This window comes from Corvus moneduloides, chromosome 3 (genome assembly GCF_009650955.1).
Source record: "Corvus moneduloides isolate bCorMon1 chromosome 3, bCorMon1.pri, whole genome shotgun sequence".
Classification (NCBI taxonomy): domain Eukaryota; kingdom Metazoa; phylum Chordata; class Aves; order Passeriformes; family Corvidae; genus Corvus; species Corvus moneduloides.
The window spans coordinates 101278252-101297229 of NC_045478.1; the positions used below are offsets into that span (position 1 = coordinate 101278252).

The 18978-nt window shown below is 36.2% G+C and overlaps 1 protein-coding gene across 1 annotated transcript in view; it reads right to left on the reverse strand.

The window, feature by feature from the left end:
• Window positions 1-797: 797 nt before the first annotated feature.
• The window catches only part of GPATCH2 (G-patch domain containing 2), a 120614-nt gene continuing 102433 nt past the window's right edge, over window positions 798-18978 (reverse strand). The window contains 2 exon segments of the mRNA XM_032103009.1: window positions 798-4482; window positions 16590-16672. Coding sequence (XP_031958900.1) covers window positions 4313-4482; window positions 16590-16672 — 253 coding nt within the window. The 3' untranslated portion in view covers window positions 798-4312.

The window sequence follows — 18978 nt, forward strand, 5'->3', positions numbered from 1 at the left end:
GGAATACCTGATATTAATTTAAACCACTTTTCATAGCTGTTAAAAAACACAGTTCTCACTGGTGGGGGAGATCAAGTTTACATAATCTCAGTGATTTTCAGCCTTTTACTTAATGCCTGAATATTCAAATACAAGCAACATAGCATCACAGTCAAAATAGCTCCAGTATCTGTTTTGTTGTAGGACAGAAGAGATTCCTAAGAAGCCCAAAAAACTCAGTGTGCTAAGTTGCAAGAAAATGTGTGCTAACTACTAACCCACTGCTCCTGAAAACTCTGCTAGGGATGGAAGTCTAATTAGAAAGTTTCTTGATTTAAGAGTAAGAGGGAAGGGATTCCCATTTCTGATATGCCTTTACTGAAAGTGCCTTGGGAGCATGGGGAAAAGGAAAATAAAGGTTGTGTGAGTTTTCCTTGGAGAAACAATTCTGGAGAACTGTTTGAAGAGAAAGCACAAGGCCCTGTCACAGTTATCAAAGTATACACATACCTAAGGAGTGAAGGGAACTTGTATTTAGAAGTCTTAGAAGAATATGATAACAAAAGCACTGCAAACATCTTAAACGAGGCATTTCCTGACATTGTGGTGTAACCTCTTCGGCTGGATAATAATAACCTAGGAAAGAAATACTGGTAAAAAGGTACATAAAAGGTAGCTTTAAGATAGTATGAATTTGATTGGTACACGATATTAGCAACTTTAGCTGTGTTTTCAGAAACAGCATGGTTTTGTACTCACCTCTGCAATAACAACACTAGTGAAAAAGGCAGTTTAAAGAAAAGAACATACAACGCCCATGAAGAATTGAGTCTATTTATTTTATTCCATCTTGCATTTGTATTGTTAAAGCAAAGCATTCTATACATATTATTTAGCTATTTACTGCTGTTATACACCCATTATTGACCTACTTGCAGAAAGACAAAGGCAGGGACAAACTTGTTAAAACGAGCATATCGATAATGCTTCTCTGACAAATATTTATTTAGAAATAAGCTACTGCTCATGGGTTTCTTTTATTAACAGTTAATGGCTCAATTCACAGAACTTTGAGACACCATGGAACATGTAGCAAAACGCAGTGCTGGTAATAGGCAACATCTCTTCTCTTCACTAAACATTCTTCCTCTGTTATGGTAACAGCTGAGCTACTGATTCAAATACCTAAGTGAAAAGAATCTGGCAAGTGATGGATGACAGCTTTTAGATACAAGATGATCCCATATTTATTTATGTAAGCAAAAAACCTCAGTGTCACAGACAAAGAATTATTATCTGAAAAAACCTGTATTTTAAAATAATGTGTACCAGCTTTATAGCAGGCATCATAGTATGCTTGCAGGTTAGATATAGGAAAGATCTGAAGAAAACAAACAGTTAATCCAAATGTTTTGATCTGTTTCAAAGCCAAATAATATTGCAATGGCTTAAAAAAAAGAAAAAAACCTATAATTAATTTTTATTTTGTTTCTTAACACTAGCTTTAACTGTGCGAAATCATACTACTGGAGTATCTTTAAAACCACTCCTGTGAGATGTGGAAAAATGAAAATGAAATAATAGTGTGAGTCAGAAAGGGAATTTTACTGCACAAAAAATATCTCAAAACACTGCACTAAAATATTTTAATAGATCACTTTGTTCTACAGCTTCTAACAGATAAAGTGTATGGTCAGCTGTGGCATCTATTGATAATACCCAGGGAAAACAAAGTGTATCTACCTCTATATTGAAACCAGTTTAACTAATCTTAATGTCTAATAGATTCTCACTAATAGGCTGATTTAAAACAAAAAATTGTAAGATTTTCAATCTGAATACATAGTTCTTCCATTATGACTGTCTACTAGGCTGGCTGCTTCACTATACCTGTAGGAATGCATGAAAGAAGAGTTGCATGAGCTAAAGATGTTTTTTCCCTCAACATGTATCCATTATTTCCCTCTTACCTTTTAAAAACAGGAAACACTTTCAAGTACTTTTGGAGCTCTACACTTACTTCTTGAGGAACTATTGCTATGGTAAATTGTACAGAAATACTTCAAAGGAGTGTTATAGGTGCCATACTTCCAGTCCAAGACATGCAGGTGTTGGAACTAAAGCAAAACAACAGAATTTTAACAGACTGAGTATTCCTTTACAGTTTTGCAGATAGAGGCACAGATTTTAGAAGATTCACTTTTGCAATTCACACACCGAAAATGATTTTAAAGGATTTCTGATTGCTGTGTACAAAACAAAGAGGGCGACAGAATTCACTTGCTCTCAGGAGCACATGGCACTGACAGAACAGGTGCAGGCCACAGAAATGCATTATTTGGAATAACACACAAGTGGGCACCTCTGCCAGCTGCAGAATTCCAGGCTCTTGGCCCTTTGCAACTATGTGGCCTTGAAATTCTTTGGATATGGAATGTATTTAACCAAGTTCAGTTGTGCAAGACATATTTGAAGTGGCAGACTCACATTATGCTATGCCCCAAAACCTTACCATTAAAAGTATGTTTTGCTGTATAAAACCCAATTCTGTTTAAAATTTCGTATAATTTTAAAAAGTCAAACCACACAATCATATAAAGTATTTGAACAGCAAATAAATAGGCTTCCTGAAACTCAGAGAACATGTGCATTCAACTATCATAAAAACAACATCAGGTATTAATCTGTAATCTCTAGACTATGGTGGAATGGTGAGACAATGTTCCCAAACTGACCCTAATCACACTGGAAAGTATGAACATTTCTTTTAAGCAAATTTAGTGCTATAATGCTGCTGTTTTTTCTTTTCCTGCTACTATTTTCTTCAAAAACATGGGTGAAGCTGAAAGAAAAGAAAAGTAATAAAAACACATCTTAAAATTAATCACTGCAAGTCACAGTTACATGAACAAAGCTGTGCTCTTTTTAACCTAAAGAAATATTTTTGAAAGCATCTGGAACTAAGTATTTTTCTCTGCAGCTTGGGAGCTGTGGAAGGGACATCCTCCTCTTGGAGAAAAAAAACTGGAGAATCAAATCCTGTTCCCTCTGCAGTGAGGGTAAATACTGCCAGCTACTACAGGCATGGGTGGTCTCCTTAGTCCATCTGAAAAACAGTTTCCTTCAGCCCTATCATTTAATTTTAAAGTGGAATTTGTTTTATCCTGCAGACTAATAAGTACCCTAGGAGCTTGATTGGTTGGTGCTTAATGAAATTGCTTCTGCTGACATTAGATACATTAGGATACTGATTAAAACACTTAATGATCCCTCTTGATTTTAAATTGCTAGCTTAGATTTGTGAGATGCCATCAAAGTATCTTTTTCCTTCCTTTCCTTCATCCTAATCCTGCTTCTCCTTGCCCTTTTTCTGTTCATGATCCTTAAAGGTTGTGGCTCATTGGCAACAGCACGGTCACAAACCAAATGATAACACCATGTTGAACACTGCATTGTTTAAAATATGCCAAACCCCAGAACATAAACACTGAAACACAGTCATCCCTAAAATACAATTTCCTGTTTCAAAGCTCAAACTATTCTTAAATGTGGCAACAATGAAGATTATTAGTATGAAGGGAAAGTCAGAGTAAACTTTAACTTTGTAAAATATTTGTTGAGGAAAGATAATTTTGTAAATGTAAAAACCAGTATAAAAGCATTACATTTGAGCTTGAATGTGGAAGACAGTAATACATTGTCAGAAATGGTGTTGGAATGGCATTCCTATGACAACAAAGCTGTTTTTCATGCTCTTAGACAAAACTGCATACCGTATCACCTTCCAGTGGGAAACATGTATGTATTATGGGCATAATGACAGCTTATCCTCAAATATTATACACTATAAATACCAGGTTTGGAAACTTTACCTGAAAAGGGGGGGAAACCACAATAGCTGTAAAAAGTTCCATTTTCCTCAACAAATCTTATCAAGGCTCTTGAGATGAAATTACATTTACAAAACAAAATTTACTTATATACTAAAACCTGCTGTGTCAGAAGCTTTTACGAAAAAAAGTGAGTATACTGAATTTTATGCTTAATACAAACCTTAAGACCACAGAAAATAAGAAAGTAGAAGTTTTTGTACATTTTAGCACCATTATGAAGTCAGACTCGAATGCCGGTTCTGTCACTGCGGCTGTACCTTGCAGCTGGTGGAGCTCATGTGAAGCTCATTGACTTCAGCCACCTTTCAGAGAAGAAAAACTGGATTTGCCGACCACAACAAACAATATGCTTGCCATTTTTTCCTTTTTTTCTTTCTTTTTTTTTCTTTTAAAATTAATTTTGAACTTGATTTTTATTGGGCAGCCAGAGTGCATCTCTGTCAGCTAAATCCAAGTCCAAGTCCTTTGGGTCTCTGGATGGCTCGTATGGGCTCCGCTATCCCTTTGCCGTCTGGTCCGAGGCCTGTGCCTGGGGTCCAGCCCATACTCTGAAGCATTCTGTTTCCAATGTTGTTTTCTGGGATTGGTTGGGTGTTTTCACCTACAAACCCTGAGATTAAAGAAACACACAGCATTAATCAGCACTGCCTGCCATGTGGAGAAGAGCAGGATAATCTCCCGTAAAGCTTTAAACCTTCTTATTCTCCTAATTCATCTAACAGGTTTCTAGAACAGGCTGTCTTTGCACATGTTGACCTCTTGACTGCATATGATTCTAAATAATACAGTCTTATGCTTTTGTTTTCAATGGTTTTGAAGACTCAGCCCATTTTTACACATAACAAATATTGTCACAGATCTTTTATATTCCATTATGGTGGATTTCACATTAGCCTCAAAGAATATAAATCAGCTGCAGGTGTCTACCAATACATTGTCAAGAACACCTGAATTTCTAGTCCTATGCAGTTACTAAGCAGAGACACGTCATAGTAACATGACCATCACAGTTCTTAGTAATATTTATCAATGATCTCCTTCAAGAAAACCCAATAAATAAGTTCTGATTAAACAATTATAGCTGTTAAAGAAACAGTACAGACAGGTGTTCAACCCCTCTGAAATTCAGCTGTACATTTACTCAGTTTCTCTTTTACTGAACATTGTGAGATTTGATACGTCCAAGTTTACTTTTGATGTTTTCAATGTTGTTAAGTGTTGTTTACACTCTTCTCTCCTTAGCATCAAGACCTCTCAGAAAAGCTGCATACACCACAGAAAAGAGCACCAACATTCCAAGTGTTAGTATATGTTTGTTAGTATAACATTTTCTTATATTTTTATTTTCTTATATCTTATATTTTCATTTTCTTAATAGTAGGGGTTTTTTTTTCCCATGAATGCATAATTAAAAAAAAAAAAAAATACTGAAGTCAAGATAACAAAGCTGTTTTTTCCCCTTCAACAACCAAACTCCCCAAGCCAGAGTTTGGAAACAATGCATGGATAAGCCTTCTATATATAAGTATCTTGCATGAGGGATATTTATTTCAAGAATTTGTGTTAAAATTCATCAAGTTCCCCCATATAAACAATTTTAAAAAGGGCTGAAGTTTTTGAACACAAGCAGTTGCAGGTAGACAGCTGGATTTTGTTTTCAGCATTATTCAACATCTCCCTGCCCCAACAACAGAATAAAAAAAAAAAACCTTTAACGTGCCCAGCTTCAAAAACTATCTGTTTAATTTTCTACTTATTTATTCTGCCTGCTACTTTTTGAAAAATACTGTAGTAGGAGACTGTGGTTTTGAGTTTTTGGAGACTATAATATCTTCAGCCAAGAACTGACCATTGACAAGCAGCTGGCTTATCATTATACTAACTTACTAAACAAGAACGCAAAGAAGTTGAAGATGAGCTTCTAAAAAGCCTCATTTATTGCACACACAAAAAACCCCAAAGTCCCACAGTGGAAACTGCATACACAGAAATTCAAAACGAGGTGAACATTAAAAACCTCAGGATTATTGTGATGATGAATTTACAGTACAGCAGCATTATCCACTATAGATCTGTTCATAGTCAGTAAAACACTGGCTACATAAAAGGCAGACTGCTTTCTAGTACCTCAGTTCCTGAGTCGAAGCAAAAAGGGAGTGCATTGAAGGAAGGCATCCTTTAATACTGGTTTGAAGCTATGCTTAATGCTAGGCTTAAAATAAAGGCTTTTAAGTCAGCAGCCTGCAGTCCCCGAGAGGGTTCCTCTTGAACTGACCAGCACAAAATTCAATGGCCAAGACTTCCTTTCTTTTCAGACCTCCACAGGCAGAGGCAATTTTCATACAGATGAGTCCCTGGCACTGCCTGGCATACACAACACTGGCTTTGCAACCTTCCCAGTTATACTTTCTAGCTCAAAATAAAAAAAAGCAAAAGAAGAAAGGGTACTGTTTAACAACATTTCTGGTAAGCCTCACAGGCAAAACCCTGGAAGTGTGTTTTGGTCCACTTATTTTAAGAAGTAATGGTAAGAAATGAAGCATCATTCCAGTAAATGTTTGTGGAACAATTAAGGGGAAAACTTCAAGGGGAAGAAAGATCCAACAGACCTACCAAGCAGGAAAGAGCAGGTACAAGAGTGTATTTTATGACACCTAAAAACTGGAAACGTTTAACCATTCATAATGCTGCCTAGGCAAAGGCAGCAATGCTGCTGGAACAGTATGCAAGGCGTAGCCTGAGACAATGTAAACAGCTTTTTTGTTTTAGTCTGTTCAGGGAAAAACCCACAGACCTCTTCCTGTAACAGATGTACCTTTCTATATGAATTTCAATTCTCGAGACAGCCAGAGGAACCTCACAAAGAAGATATATGAAAGAACACTCTGTACCCTGACACGTTATTTAGTAAACTGGTGCTTCTATTTTTGATACCTTTTGAAGTAGTTCAGTGTTTTTTCTGTGACAGGATAATTGGAATAATTTGTTTTTAGAGACATATAAGTACTTTGAAAATGTGTATATGATAACTATTTTTCCCTCCACTGTACATACTTTTCTATCTCCTATTAAAACACAGGCTCTCCCTAAGAGCTGTTTTACTCTTGCATATCATCAGATTTAAAAAGAAAAAAAAAAAAAGAAGAAAAAAGAAAAAGGAAGAGAAGAGAAGCCACCATAAACTTGGTTTCACAAGCCACTTTTGGGCAAACAATCAAACAACATACACTGTCCAAAGGATAATGTGTTTGGAGGCTTTGTATTGCAGCAAGAATGAAGTAAAACCAAAACCCCACCCATCTTGCCTATATTACTAATTGACTAAGTACTCCTTCTTGTAAATGAGGTGAATACGGATTGCTTTTACTTGAATTGTGAAAAATATTTAATAGACACTGGCCATTCTTTCACAGTATAGCCAGTTTTTATATGAATACTATCTATGTCTGTCTTTAGGATTCCTGCAATTTTCACCTATCACTTGAAAAATTTATCTGTAATGCAACATATTTTACTTGAATCTAAAGAATACAGATAGTGGTACTGCCCTCTTCCTCCATTTCACGTGCAATCAGCAAGTTGGAAAAAAACCCCAACATTTGCATTGCTGATTGACTGCATGACGGGAAAGAGCTCTTAAAAATCGTGCTACACTGTGTGCTATTCCCCTGACCCCCATTCCTGTGCTTTGGGCTTTTATTTTCTAATTAAAAGCAGTAATTGTCCTTGCAATATTAATCTTCAAGTTTAGTTTTTAATTCATCCCTATGGCACTTCTTGGACTAGCCAGTAGGGCCTGTTAGAGAGAGCGGTCCAAGCACATGGCCTTGAAAAGGGCCGTGCTACCTCTGGGACGTGTTCAGTCTTGACCCACCCAGGAGCAAGAGCAAAACCAACCCATTGTGCTGTCGCACAAAAAATAACTAGGCAGAATCAGATTACAAAAAAAAAAAAAAAAAAAAAAAAAAAAAAAAAAAAAAAAGTGGGGATACATTTTTGTAAACTTATTGCTGTATGAGGTTTCCTGGGGTTCCAGGAGTTACGAGAATGTCTCTACAGTAATAATTTGTAGGAATCTCCTGTGCAGTACCTTTTATTTCTACAGACTGAAAATGTTATTAGCAACCCTAACAACTGGTTTCTGATCTACCAGATGAGTAGTCTGCATGGAGAAGTGGCTGCCATTATACAAGGGAGGAGCAAACATGAACGTACAGTAACTTGTTTGAAAAGACAGCGCTGTAAAATATCCTCAGCTTATGCTCCTTCTCTCTGCAATACTGCCAGCTGAAAGAAAAAAAGGCCAATCCTCAAATCTTTGTGTATAAGAACAGAGACACTCCAAGGTCTACATGTCTTATGCATATGACCTTACATACATGGAATATGAAATCGATGAGTAGTAAGTGACAAAACTGGGAAGGGGAAAGCAAAAAACTCATCACATTTGTTTAATTCTGGTATGATATTTATGATGGCATTAAAGGCAGATTTCAGTGAAAAATAAAGGTATGTAATTTTTTCTTAACAGCTGTTGAGACAGGTATATCCTGGTTAAACAGTACACTAGCATTCAGTGCCATACCCTTGATTTTACAGTGATTGCCATGAATTAATTTAATTCCATCTGTAAGCTAAAATCAGATCAGAGGTCTAATGCTGCTGCGGGCTCCACATCTGTTTAATCATTTTTGGATACAGCAGCTTGCAAAAGTTCAGCTTTTAAATTTGCTTCATATTTAAGAAACAATGCTACACCAGCTTACAACACTGTCAGCAGGAAACAAATGAGCCTATGAAGAGTTTTGATCTGACAGACCCATTTTATTTGCAAAATGCTTCTACAAATTCAAAGCTCACCATTGAAGTTATCATTTATTATATAATAATAAAGGAGTAGTGACCTCATAAACCACTATTGTGAAAATATTTATTTGTATGGTCCAGTTGCTGGATAAGACTAACATCAAGCATGTTTAGCTTATATTGGGCTGAATAAAACCAGAATACAGCTAGGATCAAGCTCCCAGATAACCCTTATTTAAGAAAATGTGTGCGTTTTTTGTTGTGTCTCTTTTTTTTCCCTCTCAACCCCCCCAAGCTGCAAGAAACAAATGAAGGCATTGTGAAGTAATTTCATCTCTGGCCACTGAACTATTTCTGATGTTAAGAAAACGGGGTTTTAAACAGTTCTGAGAAAATGACACTGTACATAAATATAGTCTTGCCCTTTCATCTTTCTTTTATATGATTAAGACTTGTGAGCAGAACAGCGCTGCCTTCGCAGAGCATACCACAACTATTATTTCCTCTTCTATCGCTCCCAGCAGCCTTAAATCCTTTAAATCCTTTCCTAGAAGGATCTCTTTTTGCTTGGGTAATTTTTGCAATGCATGGCCTGCTAACCCTAACCCCCTACCCTGGATCTCACTTATGTCTATCACAGCAGAGCCAGTCTTTCTACCTCAAATCTTCCAAGGAGCATTGTGGATGGTAATTCACTTGCGTAATTGGCTCAAGAGATGAAAATCTTGTATCTGCCTCTCTTAGCCACTAATCTATCCAGCTGACTGCAAGCCTAATTGGCAGCTTGTTTAGTAATTTGGCTCCTAAAGTGTTGTATTGATGTTGGATAAACAGCCAATGGAAGCAGAAATGATACATGCTGCTTCTCTTTAAAAGCTGGTGCACTTTCCCCCTCATTTTCTGAAAACATTTAATATTTCATCTATTCTTTTTCTTTTCTAACTCCTCACCAGACAGATGAGCTCAGAAAAGTAGGGACTGATCCTGATACATAAGGAAAGTAATCAGAATAATACATTGCTGTAGTCTATCTTTTTATGCCAGCTCTCTCTAACTAGCAAAATGGGAATCAGACTGCCTGGATGTTTATGTTCTTAAAATTGTTTTGGGTAATTGCACAGACACAGCTTCAGAAGTACAGCCAACAGCTGTATGGTGATTTTAAAACTCAGTACCTGCAGTGGTTTTCAAAATTCAGTACAGGATGGCTTTATATCTATAAAAATCCCCCACAAAACACCAAACCAGAACTAAAACAACTCAGCTAAGAATATGCTACGAAAATTATTTAGCTAATATTTGAGACTGCATTATTTCACCAGACTTTTACACATCCCTCACACTGAGCTATCTAAGACTGCATGAAGAATAACCTTAGAATTATTATATTCAGGTGAGTCTGCTTGCATTGAATTTTTTTCTAGCTAACAGAGAGATAAGAATAGGAGAGAGGACATAGCTATGACTTCAGGAGGTGCTGGAAGTCTCTGTATTTATCCTGTATCCACAGCAGAGTTTTGTTGATGTCTGCACTGCCATAGTTTCATTCCTACTACCCCATCTCAAGGGGTATTAAATATGGCCTGGGTAAACACACCTTATCTTAAGGCATAGACTGTAGATTTAAATCTATTTTCAACTCCTCTGAATATATAAACATAAATTCACACACCAATGAAGACTGTGACACTGAATTTTAGGTACAACTGGTTATCCAGAAACATGGATCACTTGGAATTGGATTTGCAATTGGTGCTCCTCTCCTTCCATTCTTTATTGGATTACACTGGGTGTGGAGTGAAACTTCATGCCCATTCAGTCTTTGCTGCTATAAAATTGGTTGGAAGAGTTTGTATTTTTAGACTGTCATTTATCCCTCTGTAAAGGGAATCTCTTGAATACCCAAAACTGTCTTTTCACTTGAGTCCAAAGAAGGTTGTTTTGCCTTTGTTTTACGCCTTGTCTTTGATGACAGAAACACTGTCACTGGATGGCACTTTGGAAGGAGCATTCTCACTGGGGGACATTCCAAAGCTCTGTTTAAACCCCTCAAAATTCAGCAAAATGGATCCCATCTGATAAGCATTCCCTCAGTTTTATAGAAAGACTTGCAGCCATAGAACGAAACCCAGTGGAAATCCAAAGCAAAAATTTTCTTCATGAAATCCAGAGTATGTACAACAGATTTTATCAGGAACTTTTCCACCAACTGCAAAGCTTTTACAGAAAGACAGAAATCCAAACTTGCCTGCTCTGGAAACCTGATCAATGAATTTTATTTTCTCACATGTTAAACAGGTGTTTTTATTCCTCTGAAGTGCCAAAACCTTCTGCATAAAGCTATCCAGTTTATGGACAGACCTCCTCCCTTATTCAAAAAGTGAATCATGTTTTGAAAAACCTTTAAGAAAAGTGTTTTTTGCATAATCTATACCAGAGACTGTTTGCAGCTGTGCTCCCTCTTTCCTCTGGAGAAAGAAAAGCTAGTCACCATCAACCAAGAGCTTGTTGTGGAGAGCTGGGATAACAAGTTATGTTGACTGAGGAAAAATTACACATTTTAACTGCCAAACCATCCGTGTTTTAACAAAAATCCTTTGGTATTACCAACCTAAAACAGACTGACAGAAACGCCAGGTACTTCTTCTATTGGTTGAGTTCTAGGAAAACTACAGGACATCCATCTGCCCATCTGAGGAAGGTGATGGTTCTAATAAACTGCACATAAAAAGGAGGTGGCCCCTCTCTGTGGGGAACCACTTTATTATGGTATCTGGCAGAGAATGTGCAGAACTTGCAGAGCACGTAACTGACCTTGAGGATGAGTCTCCCTACTGACATCTCTGTTTCACTCAAAGCTAGTCCTCAAGTGTACAACGGTTTAATGAAACATACCTTTGGAACATGAAAATAATGCCTGGTTTAGCCTTTTTTTCCCACAATTTCCACCATATTAAGGGTGCTCTCATTGGTTATATTCTCCATTAAGCTGGTTTATGGTTCCTGAGAGTGATGTCCAAAAAATCTACGGAATCATAGAATATCTCAAGTTGGAAGGGACCCATAAGGACTGTGAAGTTCAGCTCCTAGCAGAGGCAATTTGAATGGTTTCTGCAACCAGAAACAACTTTCTTAGGAAAGACTCCCAGAATAATTTGGGGAATTGTTTTTGAAGCTTACACATTTCAGAAGACAACAGCATGTAGAAAAGACAGGTACAGTCATCTTCTACAAATCCGAATGTTTCTTCTTGACTTTATAGTGGCTGTTTGTACAGCCTGTAGAATATTGTCTTCTCTCTAGATCACAAGAAATCCATCAGCAATTTTCCAGGACAAGCTTGCTCTGGTTCAATTGCAGGTCTTCTGAAGTTTGTTACTGAACTTTCTGAATGCTGGTGCTTATATGTAAGACACCTTGCCTGAACCAGCTACCTCAAGCTCAACACAAAAGGCCTTTTGCTCTGAAGGGACAGCAGCTTCCAATACTGGATGCTGCTATCTATCTTTTATCTTTTAGTTTAGTGCGACAATACAGTAGAAGAAACAAAGAAACAGAAAGAAGTCACTAAAATTTAACCTGCTGCAGATACCAACCAAAGAAAAACAAGCGTCCATGGGCTGGGCAACCAAGCAGGCATGAAGCATATGCCAGGAAGGACTTCGGCAGACTAAGGATAAGAAATGGTGCAATGCAATAAGGGAAAGTGTTCACAACATGCCAATGCTGTATTGCCCCGTGACAAGGGATTTCTGCTATAGAGTTGTACATCTGGTAGACAGAAAAGCAGTGAATCAAGCTAAAAAGAAAGTAGGGTTATAATAGTTTGTCTAGAGCTTTGGAAATTTACGGCCAGCTCATCCAAGTATCCAAAAGTTTACCTTTCCTCTGAAACTACTGCACGAAATTGACCTTCACCACAAACTTAGCCTCAGCCACCTCTGTTATCACACTGTAATCACAATCTTTTTCAAATCATCATTTTGGTTCTGCAGATATTCAGGTCTGATTTTTAATCACTGACATATTAAGCATCAGCAAAATAGTTTGCTTAGCTGTTCCGTTGGCAATTTTTAAAAAGGAATGAAAACATGTACCCTTTTGATTACCTTGTTAAAGTGAGTCATGATGGCATTATAGCAGTGCTCAGAATTTCTGCTGTAATTAAGAAACTGTCATATTTTTCATTAAAACACATTCTTTAAAATGAGACTTTTAACTTGGTCATTTCAATCAGGACGAGCCTGAAGTGTAGCATGTGCATGCAACATGCCAACTAGATAAAGAATATGACATCTGAAATTTGTTTTTGCAAAAGGTAAGTATTAAAGTGCCCATAACATGCATAGTAATTTACCTATTTTATATACACATTTTCTACATTTTAAGTATAAAATAGCTTTCTTTTTTTTCTAATTGTTTTTTGCAGGTTTTTAACACTGCTCCAAACTGTAAACCACACTATGTAACACCACAGTAAAAAGATTGTTTTGAAATAAAAATAAATGGCTATTTACAAGGCATACAAATATGAGATGTGAAGCAGAATTTGATGATTTTCCCCCAACATTTAAGAATTAGAGGTTTGTTATTTAAAAAAAAATCTAGAAGATTTCAGGGATTTAACAGGAGATAAAAAAACCCAAAAATCTTCTACAGAAGAAGAATCAATTGGAAAGGATCTGGGATAAATACATATTCAGTGTATGGCATCTACAATTTTGTAGCACCTACTGGTTTGATATGAGACTTAAACTAGATAATCTGAGACTGAAATAACTGCAACTACTCCCAGTGCATGTGTTTCAAGTACTAACAGTACCTTGCAAAGAATGTTCTTTCTCTAGCATAAAATTTTGTTGCTGTAGTTGCTATTTTGCTATTATTTTCATTACACTGGACCCAGCTTTGGTAAGGCTATTTCCATGACAATGGATTAGTTTCTCTAAGAGGTTCTTATACAAACTTCAGAGCACTGTATTGCTGCAGTGAAATATGTCAGGGTGTCACATGAAATAGCTCTACCACTCAGGTAGTCAGAGGGGGCAGAAGGTCATTGAGAATGACCTGGTCCATATGTGAACAGACTCACTGGAATAATATTGGTTTCATCGAAGAAGTAATGCAAAGGAGTATTTAAAATGTACAACACCTAATTCTTAAATTGTAGGAAGTAATCAATTTTTACTAGTATCAGTTTTTAGTGGATTAATTAACTATCTATGTTCAATACACAGATGGGATATATGAAACATCCACAAAACAGAAAATTTATCTTAGCAAAAAAGACAAAATATGGCACTCCTGTATCAGTACTGTCAGTTCCTAACCATCCATGCCTATATCACATCCCATTTTCCTCACTGCTTTTCAACACATCTTTTCTTCACCTTTACAAATGACATTTTTGAAACTATAAAATGCTCTGTGCTGCTCAAACTTTCTTGCTTCAGTAGTTTCTCAATGCTGTACAAGTAAAGCTACATCCCATGTTACTAATATACACAAACCTATTGGTATGTGACTTTGACTGCAAGCTGAGAACAGGCTATAAATTTAGAAATCAATATCTAACTCTATCAATATTCATTTTACTTTTTCAATACAAAATACAAAGGTGAAAGAGCAGTAAATAAGCTGGAGTACTGAAATAAATTGGGTGTTCTTGTCACAATTAATAAATGTTTAACCAATCACACTGCTTGCTACAGAAGTCTGTGGCTTTGTAAGGTGTCTGAAAGTAGCAGGTGCTACCCTTGTGAGACTCAAACCCAGGCAAAATATTTTGATACCTTGTTAGGGTCACCAGTCATTCTCATCACTACTACTGAACCTAAAGGTATAAATGACCATTTCCAACACTGTGCAGATTTTTACAAGAGTTAATTTACCAATGTATTTTTTTTTTTCAAATGCAGATGAGAATTTAGAAAATACTGTTATCAACACATTGGCTCATATTAGGTGAAACTTTGCAAATTTGCAGTCCATATAAAGAAAATGCTTGCAGTAAATGAGTCATTTACAGACAGCCTTTCAGGTTTCACTATGGTATTAAATACAATTATTAGGAGAATGCTTTTTTCATTTCCAACTTCTGTTCATGTGAACACCTTCTGTCCTTATTTTATTTCAAGGAAAAAGTTCACATATTCTTCTACATAAAATCGAGTCCTTCTATTCCTATATCTTAACTAACTCGAACTACTGAAAGAAGAACAATCAAATAAATGACCTCTTATTTTAATCCAAATTTCCAAATGTATGTTCATTCTAAAAGAAAACCCTGTTTCTTTCATAAAATCATATGGAACACTGACAAAAACCAAGGCCTGTGATGGATAAACAATAATTTAGCTGTAGGAAGGTTAGCCTTTGAGAAAACTGTAATAATCTCTAGAATGCTATACATTACCTATACATATGTACAAGCTTATTTAATGTTTACCAAAGTTTCTATTTGCTTAAAAACTCACAAGGATGAAGTGTATAAAAAACTTCCATAAGACCACAAAAAAAATTCTCAATCCTCCTGATCAGAACAAAATTTAAAAGATTACCTTGAACTTGAAAAGAGAAAGAGGCACATTAGTTAAAAGGTACTCATATGATACCTTTATCTACCATTATTCTCTGTTGCTCTTCATATAAAGGCAAACTCTGGGGCAAAACAATCTCTAAAACTGTGACTACAGGGACACATAACATTGAATGACCACATATTTGCCTTAGTATCAAAATATTGGCTTTGCAAAGTTATGCAGAGGAGCCGGCTTGTAAAATAAAATTCTGAATGCTGAAAGCCCAAGGTAAAGTGAATAATAAAATTAATTTCACTATACTTGATAACCTCTCAGTACAAAATGACATCCTCTAGTACTTGAAAGTTGTGAAGTGAAAATTACCTTGTAGAAATAATTACATTATTCTCTCTTCAGCCATTAAGTATTTTTCTTTCTCAGTTCACATATGTTCAGAGTCTTAGAAGCTGACCCATAGATTCTCTTTTTTTCATACTGCTGCCGCCACTAAGGTGCTTTTATAACATTCTTAATATTATTCCTGGTCTGTTTCTGCCACTGAGGTTTGAAACAAAGAAGTTTCAGGAGGGGGAATTCAGTTAGAATACAAGTATTAGGCTTCTCTAAAGACATCCACTTGAAATATATTCGAAGAATTCTATGTGTTGCAAATGTTGCTGCAGTAGTTTATGTATGCCCAGGACATGCAATCCAGATTTCTATATTAGAAATATATATAAAGGCTCACATGGGTACACATACAACCTAATCCATCCAGTATGCACATATATAATTAATACAACAGACTGATGAGAGTTCTATAAATCACTGCTAAGTATTGAAAAAGTCATTTCACAGCTGTGACATCAGCAAAATGCATCCAATGGTTGTGACCTCATATCTGTAAAAATCTTTCAGAAATGTGCTTGCAAGTGCTTCCTGTTTAATCTACAGCACTAATTTTAAAGCTGTGTTCCACAGCCTTACCACCACACTTTCAGTCATTTACCCAAGAATTCACATCCTAACTTTATTGTGCAGGGTATTTAGAGCATTCATATGCAGAAAAAAAGATGCCTCAGGTCTCCTTCCCTTGTAATGTTTGAAGACATAAGCAGTAATCTTTGCTGTCTCAGTACATGAAAAAAAGATATATTGTCTTTAAAGAAGTGCTGTGCTACAAAGGACTGGAAATTGGCAATGTTTGCAGGAGAATGGAGAAAGCCTATTTATTTCTTAATCTTTATTAATAAATAAGGATGGGACAAGTCTGAATATATTGGGAAGTTACTGAATTTATCAAGCTTTTCCCCAGGTCACTGACCTACTGTTTTGTATTCAGAGATTTAACATCTTGTGGTTTATGCTCTGTCCCAGGGAAATTGGTTACCTGTGGGTCCTGGCAGGGGAGCAGCTTTCCTTCTCCGCTTGATGTCTCCCATGCACAATGATCCTAAATGTACACTGGTTTGCCTGCAAGTAATTATAGGAGAAAACTATTAACAAAGGAAGAAAACTGCCACATAAATACACAGCTTGTATAATCTGAACCTATATCAAAACATTCTCAACCAAGATGAAGCTGCACAGTCAAGCCACCAATCTTGTTTATATCGAAACATAATTATGTTTGTTGACAAGCGCTCAGTATCTAAATGCAGCATCATAAATTGTTACTGGAATGAATAAATATAAATATAAAGGGAATGCTTTTTAATTTTCAAAACCGGCAATCTTTCTAGCTCAACATAAAACAAAAACACTGTTGCTCCTGACAGGAAAATAGCCAAGATTAATTATCTAAAGAGATCACAATGCTGTTTGTAGGTTATCAATTGGCTGGTAATGCTTGACTGTCAGAGCAGCATTTATTACATGGAAAATATTATCAATTTTTTTTAAGGTAAGATGAAGAATGAATGAGAAAACATGAAACAGTAAACTCTTCAAAGGTGCATAAAATAAACTTGTAGCATAACAATTTATCCTCTTCTAATTCACTGGCAAGTTGTGAGAATACCATGGAAGCACAGTATCTGATAGGCTCCTTGAACAATATGAGCTTGCACTTGGAGACTGGAAAATTGATGGAGATGCAGAGGATGGCAAACAAGCAAATGCTACTGTGTTAAATCCAGCTATTAGAAGTCAGATACCACAGCAAATGGTAAATTTGGAACTTTCAAGTGTTGACTTTTGGAATAGGATCTCAAAGGACAATTACAGTTATTATTTTTCTTGAAGTAATGTACAATGCCTGCAGAATTGAATATATGTTGCTGACATTTTTTTTTTTCAAAGAACTAGAACAAAAGGGGGAAAAAAGCAGTAATTTCTGAACTGCACAATTTTAATATGTCTCTATAAATGTTACTGAGAACTGCGTTTGTTGCCACGTAAATGTAGTGAATTTTGATAACATTACAAGCTGAAAATTGCATCTGACAATCTAGTGCAGCATAGTAACACTATCACTCATGGGATCTGGTTTCAGTGTGGATATATGACTTACCCTTTACTGCATTTATAAACTTTTTAAAGCTAGGCTGCTTCTAAATGAATAACAAATGGTCACATACTGTTGAGAGACCTCAGATTTGCTCAATAATGTAAAAGAGTGACAACAATGCCTTGATGAATAAGATGACAATGTACAATCTTCTGAATATTTCTTCTAAAAAGACACAGCAGATTACAAGTACCACAGTGCTTATATTTAAATAATAAAATATTCCAAGAAACTTACGTTTCACAGAGATGTGCACTCTAGCTTCACCTAGTGAACCCTTATTTCAACACTTCCTTTTAAGACATGTTTTCCTAGCAATTCCAAGATGAAATTTCATCCTATTTTAATATCCAGAAACTCAACACAGTTGAACTAGTTAACTAACAGGATGATAATTTTCAGTTCTGAATTTAGAAAGAAATCATGAAGTGTAACCCTTTAATAATTGATGGTATGATAAAGAAAATGAGTATTTAAATACAATATGGGGAAACAATTATTAGAGAAAAGATACCTGAGATGTTTGATCATCAACAGATCAGTATTTAACACTGGTATCAAACATGCAGAATAAGTTGTGTGATAAATTATATGTTCTACAGTGTGAAACTCTTGTTTTCTGAATGAAAAAGGGAGAAAGTCTCCAGGAATACAAGTAGGATGAAAGATAAAAATTAATAAAGTCAGGCAATTGAACCTGAAGACCTGAGCCACAGCAGTAACAGTGAGCAGCGTTTGAGTTATTTTACCAGAATTGATTATCTGTTACACTACATTGAGATATCTAGATTATTGATCTGTAAGATTATGGTGCTGGGGTCTCCCCACTTTTCCTCCAGGCACACGGAATGGAGTTGCAACAAATAACACTAAGTAAGGACTACTTTGTTATTGTTGTCACCCTTCATGTAGAACACAGCAGTTACTTTTTAATTTAAAATCAATGAACGTCTGAGAGGCAGCCTTGTTCCTTCAGCATAAATGAATCATTTGCCTTTGCCGATCACAACAACCCCATCACCAGCCAAGGTGAGAGTGGATATTTCTTTGTTGTCGTCAAAAATTCCCTACACCACAAATAAATAACAATATGCTGGAGCACCAATTAAGCTTTGTCAAACCCAGTTTTATGGCCACTACCATCAAATGTTCAGCCAACTTGCGATTGTGAAGTGGCATTTGCCTTCATCAGGGCTTAACATTTGATATGCTCTGCCAGTGTAAATCACAGCAAAACGAAAAGCTCTTATTTATTTATTTATTTATTTAG